General features: G+C 50.7%; 1 protein-coding gene across 1 annotated transcript; it reads left to right on the top strand.

Annotated features, from left to right (window-relative positions):
• The first annotated feature begins 4,597 nt into the window (after positions 1-4,597).
• On the top strand, positions 4,598-19,417 carry RS1 (retinoschisin 1). The gene is made up of 6 exons (XM_069784771.1): positions 4,598-4,742; positions 12,915-12,940; positions 13,252-13,357; positions 17,491-17,632; positions 17,767-17,962; positions 19,097-19,417. The coding sequence occupies exons 1-6, from the start codon at positions 4,613-4,615 to the stop codon at positions 19,247-19,249; spliced, it is 753 nt and encodes a 250-aa protein (XP_069640872.1). The 5' UTR covers positions 4,598-4,612; the 3' UTR covers positions 19,250-19,417.
• Positions 19,418-19,808: the final 391 nt, after the last annotated feature.

Genomic DNA, 19,808 nt, shown 5'->3' with positions numbered 1-19,808 from the left:
ACTCCCTCCACTGGCTTGCCCGGCACAGCCCTGCGGGGCAGGATTTACAAGGTTTTAATCTGGTGGCTCACTGTACCATACTCCCTGGGCGCCATTTTGTGGTGGCCGGTAGCACCCCTGCCTGTGGTGCAGAGGGGAGGCCTGGGGTGGTGCGGGGGCTGTGGGCCTCTCTGCGCCCAGGCCTTGCTGAGCCACAGCTCGCCTGGGAGGGGGAACAGGCAGCTGGAAGCCCTAATAAAAGAGTGTCACCCCTCCTTTTAAGCCTGCCTGATCTACGGGCCTTCAGGGGCCATTTTGCATCTTCCTCTGGGCCCCTTCGCACAGGTGCAGCTCAGGCCTGGGCGGGCTGCTGTGGTGAGGCGCAGACAAGGCCTCTCCCTGCCACAGGTCTGAGGCTTCGTCCTCGGCAGGGCTGAACACCCTTGACTTACTTTAACCATGGTCTTATTAAGGAACTTACCTTAATAATTGTCATCTTAAGAAAACTATTAACCTTTGTCAGTCCTTACTCTTACTAAAGAAACACTCTGGGGTGTGGGCAAGCTGAAGTGCAGTCCAATGCAGGGATACCTGGCCAGGTTGCAAAAGCTCTTTTGGGTAGAAAGCACCCATATATCCCATAGTGAGACCTAGCAGGATAGGGTCATAACATTAAGGACCGTCATGAGACTAAGGGCCTGTGTATCCTACAACCTGAAAGTACAGACACACTCAGGTCTGGGCTTCCTCTGCTTGGCTTGGTTAGCGGCGTGTGCGCAGCCCATAGGAGGTGAAGCCAAAGCAATGTATCCCACCTCGTGGGTAAACTGTCTTCCACAGATGGGCTGCTGCCAGGATACAGGCTCAAAGCTGAATCCGCTATAGCTCGACTTCTTCTAATGTAGGGTATGCAAAGCTTAGGTGTAGGTACTTCCCATCTAATAGGGATGGTGATCCCATGGTGCCTACCCTGCCAACAACAGACACAGCTCCCCGAGGTGCATGCGTTACAGGGGGTGGGCCTGATCCTGATGGCCAGCACTGGGTAACTATCTGCATCGTGTTTTCTTACATTAGGAAAAAGGCTCCTTTTCAGAAAGCTCTGAGCTCACACTTCAGATGTGTGGAAAGAATATTTTCTTTCAAGAGCCAGATCTTCAGCATGTGTAGACCATCGTAGTTCCATCCATTTCAAGGGGGTCCAGCTCCTGATGGTTTGACTCAAGCTCTGAAAGCATTGGCAACCTTGCTCTCTCGGCACATCAGTATCCTGCTTCTGAGAGATGCCTGTTGTTCACACGTACATGTATAAATGTGTATTTTGTACGTTCCCTAACTGTGCTAAAAACAAAGCACGCCAGTCACACATTTGTGCTGAGACATTGTGCGTCGTGTGTATTCAGCTCCCAGACGCATGAATCTGTGCACGCCACCGATTTAGCTGTCTGGCACTCTGACTTTGGGAGACACATGAAATCGCCATGTGGAGTTGCACTTCTCTCTCTCACACGCAAGTGCTTTTTGCCTCCTGCTTCCCCTCTGAAGGCACATGTGCACGCTGCTGGTCGGTCAAGTGCCGGGGAGGGCTCCGTGCCCTTGTATGTGTTTTGAGAGCTCCTGGATGCACAGCTCTGCTGTGCTCAGAAGCAAATTCATTTCTCATAAGGAGAAAGCATTAAGTCTGCATAAGATGCTGGCATGGGGCTCCTCAAATGGTGCTGAGCTATATCTATATCTGTTAACAAAGCAATGCCAAGGTACAGACTGGAGCACTGGCCTCCAGTCATCCATGCTGTTTAATTCTTAGCAAACTCCTGGTAAAAATGTGGTTAAGGCCAGCTAACCCAGCTGAGGAAGGACACGTGCCAGGGAGCATCCCTGGACAGGGTGTCAAACAGCCTCTACTTGACTTTGTTCCCCCTGCTGCCATCCCAGGGGCTTCGCACCCTTATGTACCCCCATGCCTTCATGTCGCACCCCTGGAAACACAAGCTATACTCTCAACTTCATGAACTAAAAGCATCCCAATGGTGCAGGGTGGCCTTTGTGTTATCTACCAAGTCTGGGGGAAGAAAACACACCAAGGTATCTGAGGGCCATGAAAACATACCAAAATGTGTTAAGGCCAATGGGACACAAGCTGGACCTGAAGAAGATGTGTGGCCAAAAGAGTGAACCTGCCCAGGCAGCTCCTGCCCCTTTTTTATGTAGCAGTGTGGATGTCACCAAACTATCCTACTTTGGACCATTTGTACCAGCCATGGTTTTGTTTCATAATCAATGCCAGGCTAATGTTTGTGCTTTTAAAATTTTATTTTTACTTTTTATAAAAGGCAGATGTAGCCCTTTCTGTGTCTGTATTGTATACTCGCTTTAAAATGTTTTCTGTCTTCTGTACCTGAAAGTATTTGTATGCAAAATAGGAATTAACTAAGTGATTCATTTAGCAATGTTGCCTGCAGTGGCAGCATGATTTTGCTGTTTACAGTTATTAAAATGAAGGACCATCAACACCATTAGACACAGAGGGTCTGAACTGCATAGTATTTATACAGAGACTTTAATTTTAAGGCTCTTCTACTCTTCATGTGAACCAATTTGATTTTTTGAATGCTACAGATATATTTTTAAACAAAAGCTGCCCTCTTTTCTGTGGGAACGGAATTTTATAACTGGGGACCCACCCATTTTGAGGGTGTCCCTTTGGATGAAATGTTCTTTGATAATAGCTGTGCTATTTCTGAACATGATCCCTGTGCATTTCTTACACAAAATCAAGACCTGTTTGAAGGGTGGAGATGACCATAAACCAAGTTGATTTTAAACTGCGTGGGGTGATGGGGGAGAATTTGATTTTGCTTTTTTAAAATACAGTAGGTGATTTCTTCTGGGTGGGCAGCTCTGTCTCCCAGTGACCCATGCTTATGAGCAAGAGGCTGAAGCCCTGGTCCGGTTTGCCAAGAGCTATGTGGATGAAGGTATTTAGGGATTTTTAAGCAGGGATTTTCAAGCCCATGGGATTTAGATGGCAAGTGCTCATCAATGCAGAGAGGGAATAGATATCTGAGTGTCTTCAGCAGCTCTGGAAATCTCTGTCTCTGTGGCAGCCCATTTTAGACCAGATGGCAAAGAGAGGGAGAGAGCAAGCCTTGCCCAGATACTGTCTAGAGCCTGGAGCGAGATGCTGCACCGTGGTGGATGCACAGAGGCTGCCCTGGTACCCTCAGTGAAGATCGTGTTTGTTCACCCCCCGGCTGAACCTTCTGGTAGGTCTCGCTGCCCCGAGAGAGGTGCTGCATATGAGCGTGAGGCCTCTGAGAAAAAATCAGGAGCAGCCCCCTGCCCTTAGGAAAATGACCCCCTCCCTGCTGCCTGGGACGAGCCGCCCTGCTTGCTCACCCTGCCATGCATTGATGCTCCCCAGTGTTTGGGGTGAGCTGGCCCAAGGCCATGAAGCAGGATGGCTGTGTCCCTGGAAGGGTCCGCCTGCGATAACCCGCCCTCTCCCTGAGGGTAGATTTAAGTGGGAAAAGTGGTGGGCTGAGGGGATTAAACTGCTCGAGGCTGAGCAAAGCAGTGAGCCCCCTTGGCAGGAGACTCACGCTGCATGCCCTGGCGAGGCCAGGATGCATCGTTGCTGGAGGTGTAAATGCAGAGGGATGCCATGCCTGACATCCCATTTATGGGGCATTCCAAATTTGTGGGTATCCCAAGGCAGGTGAGATTAATCCTGCCCAGGGGACTGTTTACAAAAAGTCAGCATCCTTGTTTGCACAGCATTTTTTGAATGGATGTAGACCAGAAGACTAGAGACAGGTCTAGCTTAATTCAACAGCAGCCCACGTGATCTATGCAGCACTTTAATCTACTCCCTGTGCATACAATCTGAGATCTTTTGAAACAAAGCAAGCTGCTTCTGAAGCAATTGCTTTCAAAAACCTCCATTAAAAATTCACTGCTAATTGCACATAATTAACAGAGATTGGAGGAACGGATGCAAGATCCACTGGAATCACTAGCAGTCTGTTGTCTTGAATCTTTCAGTCATTTTAAAATCAAATGTGTAACTCTCTTTGATGTAAACTGGTTGAGAAAATGCTGTAGGTAGAACTGTTAGCAAAGGGAGGTTTACTTTTTTGGTTAGAGATTTTTACAGCTCAGCAAGTAAACAACTGAAATGTGCTATTTCTGTGTGATCTACTAATTGCAGTTTTCAGCCCCTTGCAATTAGGTGACTAAAAGAGCAGTAAGGCCAGGGCAGATTTCTACACACAGCTATTATTAGGAAAGGCATCGATAGTGTAGAGGTAAATAATTGGGGTGGAAGTTAATAAAAACATACCGCATACAATAGACTATATACTACATATATTTTATAAGCATTAGACATCTGCATTTCTGTGGGGGGTATATGTGGTTTCTAGGTAGGTATGTCCCTGTTTATTTGGACATATGGCTGCATACACAATCAGAATCGCACTCACAGTGTCAGTACCTCAGTACTTTTTACCTTTCAAAAAACTGTTACACATAACACATCCTCTAGGATAGAGCTCGACAGCAATAATTGTGTGGTTGGCTTGGTGGTGCTTGATAAAATCATGAGAATGGAGGAGAGTAAGGTGCTTAGGCAATGCTTAAGTTAATCTCATGCCTTCCCAGCAAGCTGAGCAGCACGCGAAGGAGCTATTCCCAAAAGAGGAAGGAAAAGATGCGGTTCAAGATGGGAAGCGTCCTGCTGTCTCTTCTTTTCTGGTACAAAGGTATGCAGTTTGCCTCCTGAGAGGCACTTTCAGATGTCCCTCTTTGTATTTCTTGTTTCATCCATGCTTCTTTCTTCTGCCAGGGGCTGTGGGGTACAGAGCAAGCTCTTCTCTATGTTCTCATGGAAGCATAATAATTCAGGGAAAGGCAAAATTGTGGAGGAGATGTGTAATTTATGTACATGAGTGAGCAGCGTTCTTACAGCTCTATGAATATTCAGTAGTAAAACTCTGTTTCACAAAATAATTGCAGTGTGAAAAAATTGCCATATAATTTGTCAAAATATGAATTTGCAAAGAAAATTGTCATGCAGCTGAGCCAGTGAGTAAATAATAATGCTGATTTGAGAAATGAGGTACAGTATAACATGAAAGACTGGTCCTTCATTAATCAAAACTCTTGATTAATCAAAACCTGATCATTTTCTCTAGCAGCAAGACATTGCTGATGGAGCTCTGCCTTTTTTAAAAGATTCTTTCAGGTATTTTGGCCTGGAAAAGACTTCCAAAGGCACTTCAAGAACAAAAAGCCATCATAAGTCAAGAAAATGGGAAAACTATTTATCAATTTTGAGGCTTTCTCAAATTTACTTTTCAGAAATGTAGCAGTGATAGCAGGTAAGCAGGAGCTAGAAGCAGCCAGAAAATTCAGGGTCACAGTTTCCTTCCATTTTAATTAACCCAGCTGTGGAACAAGGAGATAATTTTCTGGGTTGTGTTTGAACTTCTGGCTTCATTGAAGCCAATGGCAAAGCTGCTATTATTATCTTAAACTTCTGCTCTTGCGAAGTGCTGGGCAGTATCTACCAACATTAATGTGTGAAAAGAGTATGATCTGTCAGAGTGTGGGACAGATTTATCAGGCAGTCCAGCTTTTCCCCCATGGATGTTGAATTCTCAGTGGTTTGCTTTGTCTAGTTTTTTCTATCCTTCTCTGTTTCCATTGAATATTTTGGTCTACCAAATTTCACAGATAGGAAAGTGTTCCTCAACTGGCTGTGCCTTCATTTCATCCTGTTATGCTTGGCTGTACCCCGCTCTAATTAATAGGTCTTTCTTTTAATCTTCCAGCAAATATTTGTGCATTGTCCTCATACCTTATCTCTTCGCTCTCCTTTGTTTCACGTGGGAAGGTTACTGGTGCCTGAGCTTCTTGAAAGGCTGTTTTTACCCAGATGCCAGCATTTTTTTCCCAATGGGTGGCATAACTGCAATTAGTCCTTGGAATGGGTTCATACCTTGCTCTCAATCCCAGATGCAGCTTGCTTTTAATAGACACCCACACATCAGGATATTTTCAGAGAGCCTGCAGTGAAAAATTACTTGCAGGATCACTTTCCAGGCATCGCTCCTTTGGTATTTAATTTATTTGCTTAATTTACTGGTTTTCTTAATTTACTGTTTTTCTCTGCTTCGTGGTCTAAGTGTCCTCTTCTGGATAAAGAGCGAGCAGTGACCGTCTGCCCAGGTCCCCCCTCACACTCCTGCCTCTCCCACCATGGAGAAGGTGCCGCTAGGTCAGTCCTCTGAGCCACGTGCACCGATGCCATGAAAAGCTCCTTAGCTTATTTTCTCTGGCAGAGCAAATGGCTTAGAGGAGCACCCCCGGCCCCCGCGCCTTGGCTGGGCTTGTGTTTGCCGGGGACACCACCACAGCAGCAGCAGCAGCATATGGTGCAGCAGGCGGGCTCCTGCGACGAGAGCCGCAGCAGCTGCTGGGCCCCCTCCATATGGTGAGGGGGAGCACCCCAAGCCCCGGATTGACATGAATATGCTTTTAGCACATTGAATGTGACATGCCCGCTCCGCATTACTCCATCCGTGCTCACTACACATCGGGGAATAAGCACACCTCGGCAGTTTAAAAGAGCAGATTTCTTTTTTTTCCCCTCTCTGTTTTTTGAAGCTTTGAAAAAAACAAAACACAAAAAAAACCCCCAAACACCAAAATCAAAGGCCCAAACCTGCCTTCAAATCACAGTAAATAACATCTTTAGTTCCGCTCTTTGGCATAATCAATACATCTAATGAAATTACTATGCAGGCAATGTTCTGCATAGCTCTAAGCAGGAAGGAACAAACATGTCAATAAGATCAGAAATTGCCAAAAATTTTCAAAGGAACACTTTAAAAAAAAAAAGATAATTATACATCTCTTAAGAAGAAAAGGGGAAATGTTGATTTTTTTTTTCAAATTATTTAAGGTTTTTCCAAATATTTTCACAACATAGAAAAATTTTGTTGGAGATAGCAGGCATAAAAGAGAAATGAATATGAATTAAATAGGTATAATTATAATTATTTAAATGTTTTTATCACTTTCAGATAAATACCAGTAAATAAGACACAATGCAAATGAATGAAAATGGAAATGAAATAAAAACAATTCAAATAAAGAACATTAAATGGAAGCAAAAATAACAAAACCATGAAAAATCCCCACAAAATGGTGGAGGAAGACAGCAGCCATGTTAAAGCACAAGAGAGGAGCTTAAGGCGAAGTATGAGCCCTTCTCCCCTCTGCAGGCTGACGCTGGTCCTCTTGCCTCCAGTCTCTGGCTCCGACCGCGCCTGACGGCGATGAGCAGAGATGAGTCCTCGCAGGCTGATGTCTGCCGCGGCGGTGGTGCCCTCCTGGGGCGTGCCAGGGACAGAATATCATCTACAGGGGAAAGAGGCTGAGCATTTGGCCCAGCATGGCTTTAGGTGGTGAGAGCCCCTGGATGAACAGCCTGTTTTCACCGGGCCAGCCTGGCTCCCAAAATCTTTCGGTGGACACAGATCTGCATATGCACCGGGGGTCTCTGCCTGCCAGCATAGCTCCCAAAGACTATTTTAAGCCTGCACTTTTTAGAAATAAAGGCACTGTTTGCATGACACGGTCCCACGGAGCCCGCTTAGCACGGCCACAGAAAAAGCTCTGGGGGAAGAATAACAAAAGCAAGGACGAAGAGACTGGGCGAGGGAGCTATGCCTGCTGAGGGGACCTGGGACCGGCCAGGGCTGCAGCAGGGGTCCCTGGGGCCATCACCACTGGCACAGGGCAAGGAGAGATGGGGAAAACGCCACGCATGATGTGGCCTGGGATGTGGCAGCTTCCCCAAAAGCACCTTGCTACTCAGGCTGGTGCAGCCTGGCGTGAGTCATCTCGCTCGCCTGGCATGATTTCCAGGGCTGGGATGTAAAAATAGCCTAGGTTAATAATTTAGCAACCCACAAACTAGCACCTGATGGGCACAGAGGTACCGCAATGGTTTTTTTGTGTCTCGACCTGCTGTGTTGCTTACAGACCGCCTTACCTAACTGCTTCCTGATGCTCTCTAATGTGGTGCTCAAGGAAAACAGGGTCTTGCAATGGTGTGCCTTTCAGAAAAGGTGATCGAACCAGTGCCATTCATTCCAGTCACCTCTGTCGTTTCTGTGACAGCTTTTTGTGGGGCCCCAGTCACATTCTTCTGTTTTTCCAGCTGCTTTCCTTTCCCCTGTCCCATGGCCCACACATGCAGAAGGGAAGCAGGTGACCAGCTATGCAGCAGGAGCCACCACGCCAGGAAAGTGCTGCATCATGGAGGGAGTGCTCTCCTCTGGGAGAAGCAGGGAGAAAATAATTTTGCTTGTCTCTCTGAGCTCTGTTAAACTGAGATGTTGCTTGCAGAGATGAAAGGCAAGATTAACTATTTTCCAGCTGAAGCTTCTAGGCCACCTAAATCATGAAGTCAATAAACAAACAAAGTCATTAACATTTTCCACATACTTTGCCTGCAATGACCAGGTTTATGCGAACTTATTCCGGTAAATTGAGTGACTGACATTTATTCTGTGTTATATTTTATTTCCCTGTTTTATTTTATAATGTGCTTTCTCATGCTTGTGTATCCATCACTAATTCTAGCCACGCTAAAAAAAGATGGCTTGCTGTCATGGCTTTATGGTCAGGATATTCAATATGATCAAATTTCTGACCTTACCGGAATTTGCTTAGCATTTGGCGGTGTTACTTCTGCCCACACTTACCTTTCTCCCCTCTTCCTCTTGTTTAACCACGTTCTTAATGACCACAAATTTTCTGAGACACGTGGTTACCTGTTCCTGTCATTAAAATGCCAGCAGCTGAGCCTCCTTGCTACTGCTTGCCCCTTCCTTTCCTCAGCTAGCCCCAAGTTGTGGCTGCTGCTTTATCCCACTTCCACCTCGGGAAACCTGCATCCTCCCCATTCCGGCATCCCAGGACTGCCTCTGCCAGCTCTTTTCCTTCTGCCCCAAACCTGGGCCAGTCCCTGGGTTCTCTCTCTCCTCCATCCCGCTCACTGATGCCAAGCGGGGCCATCCCAGGGCCTGTGCTCCAGCCCAGCCCCCAGGACGGGTGCTCTGGCACAAAATCCTCCCCTCGTGCTTGCCCAAGCCCCGGTCCCCAAATCCTGCGCTACGGGGTGGCATTTGTGCACAGCGGCGCGTTGGGCGCACCACGCTGCAGGGCAGGATGGAGGGGCAGGAAAGGCGCATGCCCTACCTCCCTGCCTCTCACTCACAGATAATAATTTATTTCACTGAACTGATGGTTTGCTGAATGTCCTGGGGCACTGCAGGGACTGTAAATAGGGCTCTTTCCTTTTTAATGTTTTGGCGTTTTTTTCAGTCCTGTACTTTTAAAACAACAGCCCTCGGCGGCCATGCAGGACTTATGACTCTCCCACGAATTGCAGCAATTCGTTCTGTCTGACCTACAATTACCAATTATCTGTAACCTTCCTTGAAGGCAAACACGCTCACTATAAAAGCATGCTGCCCATCACATTTTTAGAGTATTGGCAGCCAGCTTTCCTCTTCATTTCCTTTGTAGGACAGGGCCTGTCACAGCTGTAAACACAACAATATATCAATTACTACTTTTTCTGGCCAACTGCAGGCAAGGGCATCTTTTCCTCTCCTCTCCCGACACCAGGGGTTATCAGGCCACGCTGCCCAGGTAGGACGTTTGGCCGACCCGCTGCCGTGCTTACCCAAAGCCGATCCTGCTGCTCCCCTGTGCCGCAGGCAGTGGCGGTCGGATGGCTGAGCCACTCATGGGAGTGAGCCCTTGGCAGTTAACCTCTTCCAGCTCAAAAAAGCAAAGTCGATCTCCTATTTGAGACATTTAAACCAGCGAGGCTTGGAGGCCCCCAGCCCAGCAGGGACAGCTGGAGGGGCAGCTCGCTGGCACTGCCTTTGCACCACTGCCTGTGCCAGGGCTGGCCCAATAACAGGCTGCATTGAAAAAAGGGGTTTTATGCCTGAAATCCACACCCTTGCTTGATTTGCAGTTAATGTACCCCAGCTGAGAAGCCTAAAAACCCTAAAAGCTGCTCTTGTAGCTCAGGAGCAGGCATTGCTGACCAGGTGCAGCCACCCAAGCAATGCCAGGGCAGGAGGGTTTATTCCTGGTGGTTGAGTAAGTGCTACTGTACACCCACCCACCTGAAAACTATTCATTTTTTTCCTGTTGTTTTACTTGCAGCCATTGGATTTCCAGCTGCATGTGTCAATGACATGCCAAATTTTGGTCTTGGCTCTCAAATACCCAGGCAGGGACTCAGGAGGCGTGCTGAAGGGCTCAGCATGGACCCAAAGCAATACCCTACATCAGTCTGGTAATTCACATCCCCTTTCCCCACCTCAGGTGCACAGTGCACAATAGTAAGCTTCACCACAATACAGTCTTCCTCATGCTGGGCAAATGGACCCAACACACATATAATCAAATATTTTGTCCCTATACAAAGTATATTCATTTGCTAGTTTGTTTACCAGGTTTTCTCTGTAGCCACTAAAGAGGAGCCACGGCGAGTATTGAGGTAGAGAGGTGCAGGCACCTTTGCTTTCACCTCTGCACAGCTCCACTCACTTCTCAGGTCATTGCCAGGCCAAAGTGCATTTAACCACCATAAGGAAAATAGGAAATGACCCACAAAAGTTTTTTGTCCACAAAAATCAGTCTTCTAAAGATGCGAATAAAGAGGTTAAGGAACACATAGTGAGCACACATCTCTAAATGAAACTTGAATGCCTGCAGACTGAAGGAGCTGAGCCCGCTGCCCCGCGAGCTCAGACCTGCTCAGCAATTGCTGGGCAGCGGGGACGCATGGCGGGCCGTGCTGGCTGGGGAGCTGGGCTCCCAAATCCCAGGGTATCGAAACTACCTGCACCCTTGCAGCTGGTGCTCCCAGAGCAGGGAGCCCATCCTGCTGGGAAAGGCCACCGGCTGGAGCGCCTGCCGGCCCAGCTCCCGTACCCCGGTGCCAGTGCCGCTCCAGTATCGGCATCAAACAGAGCATTAAGCCGGCGGGAGAGGCACTGCATTGCTTTTATTGGCCGAGGTGGTACAGTTTTGATAGGTGATAAGTCCTGTTGTGTACCGTGCTGATCTGAGGACAGGCAGCGTTACCCTGAACCACCCTCACGCGGGTTTACGTTGACCTGCTGTGCCCCGCGTGGGACAGCACGGAGGTGGCGATGTGCCACGCGGCTTCGCGCCCGCACCTCCGCCGTGGTTTTCTCATTGCGCACTGGAGTCACGGGGCTTGGCTGGGTAACATCTGTGCTGGGAAAGGTGGAGCGTGCGGTGTTGTGCATGGCCCCCAGCCTACGCTGTCCAAGAGGCCAGACCTGGAGACGTGCACCCACGTTTTTCTGCTGAGCTCGATGGGGTCTGGGTGCCCCCTCCCTCCCTCTTGGGCCCGACTAAAAGCCGCGTCTTTTTATTGTAAACCAACGTTTACTTCTTCTGCCAGGGCCGATGCCTTGGGTTAATGCGGTAAGTTCCTGATGCCAGAAATGCTGCACTGGGACACTGAAGCAAAGGACACCATCTCTGTGTTAAAGAAAGGGTGTTTTTTTAAATTTCTTTATAATTTTGTTCTTTTCTGGGGTCTTTCTTTCAGACTCTTGATACATTCAGGCCCAGTGTCACACCCAAGGAGCTGTTGCATTTCAGTAATAAATGGAACTTTGTCTATAGTTTATATTTCAGATGATTATAATTGCACAGTGTTTATGAGTCTTTTGAGATGAAACTTGCTATAGAAATGCGAGATGTAAATTCCCAGCATTAGTTGGAGCTTCCTAGGCTCAGCAAAGTGACAGTGTATGAATGAATAAATCATAACTAGATTTCAGTGAATAATTCAGAGTCTAATACATTTGGTGAAAAGATCCTCTTTTCGTATTCACAAAACCTCTGTTTGGAGATGGCAGGTTTCTCGTGGATCCTGTATGCAAGTTTTTAGCTGCTCAATAGCTTGGTCCTTAGTGGCTAACAGATTCCCTGCTGGCATTGAAAACATGATGTTTGACATTTGACTTGTGTTGATGAGTTATCAGCAGTCCTGGCACTATTTTTTGTAAATTTTTTTATTCTCATAGTTGTCTGGGAACTATTTTGCCAGTCCAAATGCTACTAACATGGTCTGCTTTGGACTTCACTGTGAAGCGGGAGAGCCCTTTCAGCAAGGAAAGGGCTCATAAAAACTCAGTAACAGGCAGGCCATAAACCAGGTCAGATGTTACAAAACCAGCAGCTCTTCCTCTACGGCCACAACAACTGTTTTTCTCTAAGAAAGAAAAAAAAGGGAGTCTTGTATGCAAGATGGATTGGGAAGACCTATTGACATTTAATTTTCCTCCATCCCGTCCAGAGGGAGTGATGCCAGGCCAGGCACTTCGCGGTCTGTCCCATCTCCTCCAAAGGCACTGGGGATTTGCAGTGGCACCAGGCTGGGCTTTCACCCTTGGAGCTCATCAGCTCACATGTTTTAAGGGCAAACTGGGAAAGGGAAACTGTGGGGCAGGAAGACAGCAAAAAGGGATAGGAGCAAAATTAGCTGTATAGCAGAGGCCAAGGGGGCTGGCATGGGTCTCCTCAGGACATTTCAGGCGTGTCTGATCAGAAAGAGGAGATGCCAAAGGCATCGAAAAGAAAACAGTGCAGGAGTAGCACTGACACAGGCACATGCAGTGCCCTGTTCCTGCCCATCCTCTTGCTTTCCCCGGGGGAAACGCAGTAGATTCATCAGTCCTTCCTTGATTTATTTGTCCCCAGCTCAGGAGTAAATGTTCATTCCATTTCCCAACGTTTGCTTGCAGCATGTTCATTTCTGACCTCTCTCTCTCTTCTTCCCTCCATGCCCACTGCCCCAGCTGCAATGGCCCTCTCCCCGGGAGAGGTAAGTCTTTCTGGCTCGTTTGGCTGCCGGGTAAATGCTGGGGGTCCGGCACTGCCCAGCTCTGGTGCCTTGGGGCAGAAGGAGGGATGGCAACTCGGCCTTGGAGCCCAGGCACGTGCTCTGACCTCTGAATCCAAGAGGGAGTCATCCCACGTTTCATGCTGGGCTGGCATGAAGAACGGGGCTCGGAGAAGGTGCAGCAGCCCAGGCAGGCGCGAGGTCTGTCTAAGCTTCGGGACTCAGATTTAGTCTTGTGTCACCATTGCCGATGACTACGTTGATTTATCACTGGATTTTTACCTTCTCTTTAGGATGAGAGACTGGAGCTGTGGCACAGCAAGGCTTGCAAATGCGATTGCCAAGGAGGTCCTAACTTGGTGTGGTCCAGTGGGACTAACAGCTTAGAGTGCATGCCAGGTAATGGGCCAGCACGCTTTTAGCCATGTTGAGTGATCTTCAACAGCTTCCCCAGTTGCACCCTGCATTGCAGAGGTGGCATATCATGGCGGTACTTGTTCCAAACCCAGCTGCCGGCAGGGGCTGGGGGAGCTGCACCGGTGGGAGGTGCGGGGTGACCCTGCACCTTTGGGCAGAGGGGCAGGGGATGTGCTTGGACCTCGGGAGGTCACCCGGGGTGGCCCAGGCTGGCCAGTGCCGGTGGGCACTTGCCTGCCCTGTCCCTACAGCACTGGTGCTCCCAGAAAGTGCCGGGGGAAGCTACCGCCCTGTGCAGGATTTGCTGTGGGAAACCTTTTGTACCACCTAGGCTCATTCTCCCTCGCTGCAGCTTAGCCTGTGACAGCTTCTCCTCTCTCCAGGGGTCAAGGAAAACAGTTTATTCTTTCTTTGCAGCATATTTTTAAACAGTAAAAGACTACAATCTTGTTTTCCCTGGGCTGCCCCTGCCCAGCTCCTTCAGCCATTCCTTACAGATCATGTTTTATAGATTTCTGATCAAGATCTTCCCTCATTATTCTCTGCAACCACCACATTTTCCCAGACGTGTTACCCCAGCAAGGCTTTATCGGTGCCCGGCTGGTCCTCAGGTTTAGCTCATGTGTCCCACAGAAGCTGCACTCTTGTTCAGGCCTCTGTCATGCAGATTTTCAGAGGTGTTCACCCCCTCTGGAGCTGGGTGCTGAAAGTGGTACCTCCCTTACACCCGCTAGCAACTACCTCTTCCCAGCTCCCGCGAGAGGCTGTGCAACAACTTGAGGTGTGTTTTGCTGCCCACGGGTTCCCTGGGGGAGACACACCAGGGAAACGACCACCCCAGCACTCAGCATTTGGCATGGCTGCCCAGAAGGAGGAGGAGGTTAAAAGAGTTAACCTGGAAGAGCTCTGAGCGGAAGCCAGGATGGGCTAGAAAGCAAATAAAGACGTGTATTGACAGGAAGATACGACACCACTGGCAGAGCTTGCAGGCATACGCAAATGGAAATGCGAGGGGAAAACCCCCAGGCGTTTCCATTCCACGCTGGTGTGGGACCTGAAGGTTTCCCTCCTGCGGCGCGAGGGAGCTGACAAGTGCAGAGGCTTCCCAGTCATCCTTGCCGGGCCATCTACTTCCCCTAAGTTCTCCCTCTGGGTGCCCTGCTCCTGTGGAGGCCATGTCCACCTGGGGCTCACCCAGCTTAGGCATTGTGCACAGGCTTCTTTCCTGCCTGGAGAAACTACAAGGAGAGGATTCATCCACTGTGCATGGGTGGTGTCTCGCCCCCAGGGCAGAGCAGCCCCAAACATCCCCAGTAAAGGGCCATGGCTTCTCAGGTTCTGTCCTTCCAGTTTCTGCAGCTGGTATCTTCACAGGGCTGCCTGCTGGGGCAGGTATGAAGAGGAAGAAGGCGTTTGCTGGAGACGGCCCCTGGGATGCAGAAGAATCGCTTATAAGAGCTCCAGAAATGACACTTTATATCTCGTTGTGAGGCATGATCACGCACCCCGCAGAGCCATACGGCAGTGCCGAACCGCAGCCAGCACAGCAGAGATCCCCGACCAGCCCCTGGGGAAGTCCTTCTCATTATGGTGGCTCCCCACCAGCACCTATGCCTGGCATGCCAGCCTAGTCCTACCACACATTTTCTTGCTGCTCAACCTTAACAGTGCACAATTCTCCATATGAAGCCTTGCTACAGCCTGGTACCACCCTGCTGTCGCGTGCACCAAGGAATCACAGAATCACACCATGGTTTGGGTTGGAAGGGACCTTTGAAGGTCAGCATCTAGTCCAACTCCCCTACCACAGGCAAGGACACCTTCCACTAGCCCAGGCTGCTCCAAGCCCCATCCAACCTGGCCTTGAACACCTCCAGGGATGGGGCATCCACAGCTTCTCTGGGCAACCTGCTCCCGTGCCTCACCATCCGTGGCGTAAAAAATGTCTTCCTTATGTCCAATATAAATCTTCCCTCTTCCTGTTTAAAACCACTGCCCCTTGAAAAGGAAGGGAAGGAGACACGGCAGGTTTGGTTGATCCGTCCATGGCTGAGGGACACGTGTGTGAGAGGAGCGGCTCCAGGTTTCCTGGCCAGGCGAGGTGTGAGGGATGCTCTCACGCATTAGCATTATGTAGCTGAGTAATGAAGGCGCCTTCCTTGACTAATGAAGGCTGGTGTCCTGAATAATGAACACTGTCCCCATATCTCCCAGCTGTCTCTCTCCCCGGGCAGGGGACTTCGCACTCTCTTCGCCCAGCCCAGCCCAGCCATGGCGGTGTGGCCTGGCGTCCCCGCTGCCTGGGGGTGGTTTGCCGAGCCGAGGGGTTGCAGAGCTGCCTCCGGCACAGCCGGCGGGGAGCAGCTGGCCGGCCTCGCAACCACCGCACGAGTTTTCTCCAGGTCGGTGGTAATGGCGTTAAATGGCTCAGCCAGTTTGGCCAGGCGGGCAGCAGGAATCTGTTGCGTGGGTCCCTGCGCGTAACGCAGCCGGACGCGCCAGAAGGTGACCTGCTAATTGCATTACGGTTGTGTGGTCTGCAGATTAGTGTTGCTAAAAGTAAAGTTGCGTGGTGTTCGAGATAAGCTGCCGAGTAGTAAACACGCGGGGCCACCCCAGCTCAACCGCCTTCTTGCACGGGGGCAGCAAGGGCTTCAATGTGGCGGAAAAGCGTGATGTTTCCGTGCCTGGAGGAAACGTGTTTTCGTGGGGAAAAACGTGTTAATGAGGTGCTGACTGAGCAAGATATGTTAATGAGATATTGATGCATACGATATCGACCCAGTGGAGCTTGCTAATGAGGCATCGACCGCATGGCCGCAGCGCGGGGGAGTTTTACCGGGGAGGCCGCAGTCATGCCAGGCCCTGGCGCCCGCGGACACTCCCCATGTTGGTCATTTTTAACGTGAGGCACCACGCTAGTTGGTCAGGCACGGCTAAGGTGAGGAAACATCCTACCCACGAGTGAAGCTGTGCAGAGCTTCGCTCGCTCCTTTATTGCCAAAACCCATGAAATGAACTACGCTGAATTGGAAAATGTGACAGAGTTACCCTTGGGGGCACCACGCCTGCTCCACAGGCTGCAAAATCAGAAAATGCTGCCCACGGTATAGATGTTTGCCCAGGCAATCCCCATGTGACATTTGTGAGCGCCTTCTTTATGTGTATCTAGATAGGTAGTGATAGCCTGATTGCATAAAAAAATGATCATAACAGAAAAACCCACGACTAGGTCCAAGCAGCCTGCAGGCACGCTGCATGGCAGCATCACCAAAGGCTTGCCTTCCAGAGCACTCTGCAGTGACCCACCACAGAAAGGTTTAATGGTGAATGAGTATTTCTACCCCTTGTGGTTTTGCAGCCAGCAGGTCTTGCTGAACTTCTCGCTCTCGCAGAAGACAGCGGTGGGCTCAGGTTTGGCAGCCTAAAGATCTGAAGGCAAAAACTCAGATGGAGATCCCTGAGCCTTTGGCAGGGCCAAGCATTACACCTCACTGGCACCGGAGCACCCGCAGGTTTTCCACAAGACAGGATCATTTCCAGATACAAAGATAGTCCCCACAGCAGAAAATGCAGAAGATCTGAGGGTGCTTGTGGAGGGATGATCAGAGCAGGCTCAGCAGTTTTGCCATGCAGGTATAGCCATAAATCAAGACAGTGAATGGAGGAGCAGAAGGAGATAAAGCCCAGCAAGAAAAGCCATGCCAGGCATTTCTCAAGGACCAGGCGGAGGCTGGCAGCTTGGAGGCTGGATCTGGGTTGTTGGATCCAGTCTGGATCTGCTTCCACGTGCTTGCAAGGACGTTCGGACTGCAACAGCTGACTAAAACCTCCCCCCCCCAAATACTGCAGGCAGCACAGGTTTAGTAAGTTTGAGAAAGAGGGGAGAGCTAGAAATTCACACGAGACAAGAGTCAGAAATGAGGACCCCATGGCCCCTGGGCAGCAAATACTGCAGGGATTGTGATCCGGGTTTAAGAGCATCCCCAGCATCCTGGCCGGGCAGGAGAGGGTGCAGCGAAACCACATGGGCTGTCGACTACAAGCGTGCAAACACATGCAGGAAGCAAAGCCACTCGTGTCCCTTAAAGTATTTTTTTTCCTTTGTGCTGCAGAGTGCCCCTACCACAAGCCCCTGGGCTTCGAGTCCGGCGCCGTCACCCCCGACCAGATAAGCTGCTCCAACCCTGAGCAGTACACGGGCTGGTACTCCTCCTGGACGGCCAACAAGGCCCGCCTCAATGGCCAAGGTTTCGGGTGAGTCCAAAAATGCCTCCCCGAGGGGCCCTGTGGGCGGGTGGGTGTGGGGGACCCCTGGCAGCACGGGGACAGGAGGGTCCGTGGGGGGGGCAGCGGCGGAGGATGTAGCGGGGCCGGCGGTGTCCCCCCAGGTGCGCATGGCTCTCCAAGTACCAGGACAACGGGCAGTGGCTGCAGATCGACCTGAAGGAGGTGAAGGTGATCTCAGGGATCCTCACACAAGGGCGCTGCGACGCCGATGAGTGGATGACCAAGTACAGCATGCAGTACCGCACCGACGAAAACCTCAACTGGGTTTACTACAAGGACCAGACTGGGAACAACCGGGTTGGTGGACTTCACGCTTTGGCCACTGGTGGAGGGGTGGTGTGGTTGGTGACATGAACGCGTCGGGTCTCGGTGGGGAGGTGCCCCAAGAGGGGGGTTCTGTGGGAGCAGCAGGGTGGATGGGGCCCACTGCTCACCCCACATCTGGGGACAGCCCAGAGGGGGGCATCCCCCCTATGGTGAGCGTGAGTGCCTCGCTGACCAGCTGCAGAAGGACGAAATACATTTTTGATGTATTCTAATGATGATAGTGGGGTCCAGATTAAGCTTGGAGGCATTAGCTGGCATTGCAGGGGAGGCAGCACCTCCACGATAAAACCCCTTTCTCAGCTGCAGCCGCACAACCCCAGCACGCCTGAGCACTACAAAACAGGGGCTCCTCCTTTTGCTGTATGTCCAGGGCTAGTGCACAGTGACAACGCAGAAAACCCCCCGAGACAAAATCTGCAACTAGTTAAGTCACAAACAACCGAACTGGTCTCACGCCGCACCTATAAGGGGCTGGTTTGAAGCGAAAAATTGCACTGGGGAGACTTTATGGTGGTGCCTGTGGCCCCTGTGCAGCCCAGCTGGGCTGGGGGATGCCACAACTGCTGCCTCCCAGGTGTCCTCAGTGTCCATCTGCTTGTCCCAGCATGGGAGGCTCTGGTGGCTTTGCTGAAGTACCAGTTTCTGCAGCCCTGGGGGGATGCTGAGCTTTCCCCCAAAAAACAGGTCATGGCAGCAGGAGACATGGCAGCATGACCAAGCAGTGGCAGAAGGGCCCCCAAATACATTTTTTGTCTATATCGCTGTGTCTAGGAGCCCAGCTCATGAACTGCAAAGAGTCAAGGTCAATCACGCTCACTCCGAACATGTGGTACCTTGCTGCGAGAAGGCAGATGAGAGAGAACGGGGTCTAGGGATCAAGTCTAGCCTAAACAGAAGTAGTGTAGGAACAATGCGGGGAAAGTGACTTACTCAGAAAACCCAGTCAGCATGTCAAAAATTGTCTGCATCTAGCTATTTTTAAAGTCCTTTATTTTGGGGGTGGAGGAGAGGGAGCCTCCTCCTCCTCCTCTCTGTACAGGCACCCCAAACTCACCGGACAGGACTTCCAGCCCCCTAACCACCTGCCCACACCTCTCTCCCCAGGTTTTCTACGGCAACTCGGACCGTTCGTCCTCAGTGCAGAACCTGCTGCGGCCGCCCATCGTGGCCCGCTACATCCGTCTCATCCCACTGGGCTGGCACGTGCGCATCGCCATCCGCATGGAGCTCCTTGAGTGCCTGGGCAAGTGCGGCTGAGCGCCGTCTCCTGGGGTAGATGTGTAGGTGTCCGCCCGAGCAGCCACCCTGCCTGGCCACTGACGCCGGCTGTGGCCACGGTCCTGCCGTGTAAATGCCCAGCCTGCAAAGGGAAGGGCTGTCTTGAATAAAACGTTGCTTCACACCACGCCTGGTGATAAAGCTGAACCCTGCTGTGAAGCCGATGGGTGTTTGTGGGGCACGCACAGGGGAAGGCGGGAGGGTTCATAGCTGCAGCTTTCATCCCATGAGATGTGGTGCTTCTGGCCCCAGGTGTTAGCTTGGGGAAATCATCATCGCCGCGTGCTGCGGCAGCCAAAGTGAACACAGATGAGGTCCACAGGCAGGGCTTGGACTGTCCGGGGGAGGGCAGGTCTGCACTGGGCTATTTGTCCCCGAGCCCAGGCACCCCCTGCTGCCCCACCACAGCCAGGGAGGGCTCTCGCTCCAGGGCAGACGTCTCACCCTGCTTTTCCTCATGCTCCTCCTGCCGGTCTCTGCCATCCCTGAGACAGGGTTGGGGCCAGATGTGGCCCGTCTCCAGTGTGAGGGGCCCCAC

Source organism: Haliaeetus albicilla, chromosome 6, assembly GCF_947461875.1.
Source record: "Haliaeetus albicilla chromosome 6, bHalAlb1.1, whole genome shotgun sequence".
Lineage (NCBI taxonomy): Eukaryota > Metazoa > Chordata > Aves > Accipitriformes > Accipitridae > Haliaeetus > Haliaeetus albicilla.
This window is presented reverse-complemented; position numbering and strand designations above follow the sequence as displayed.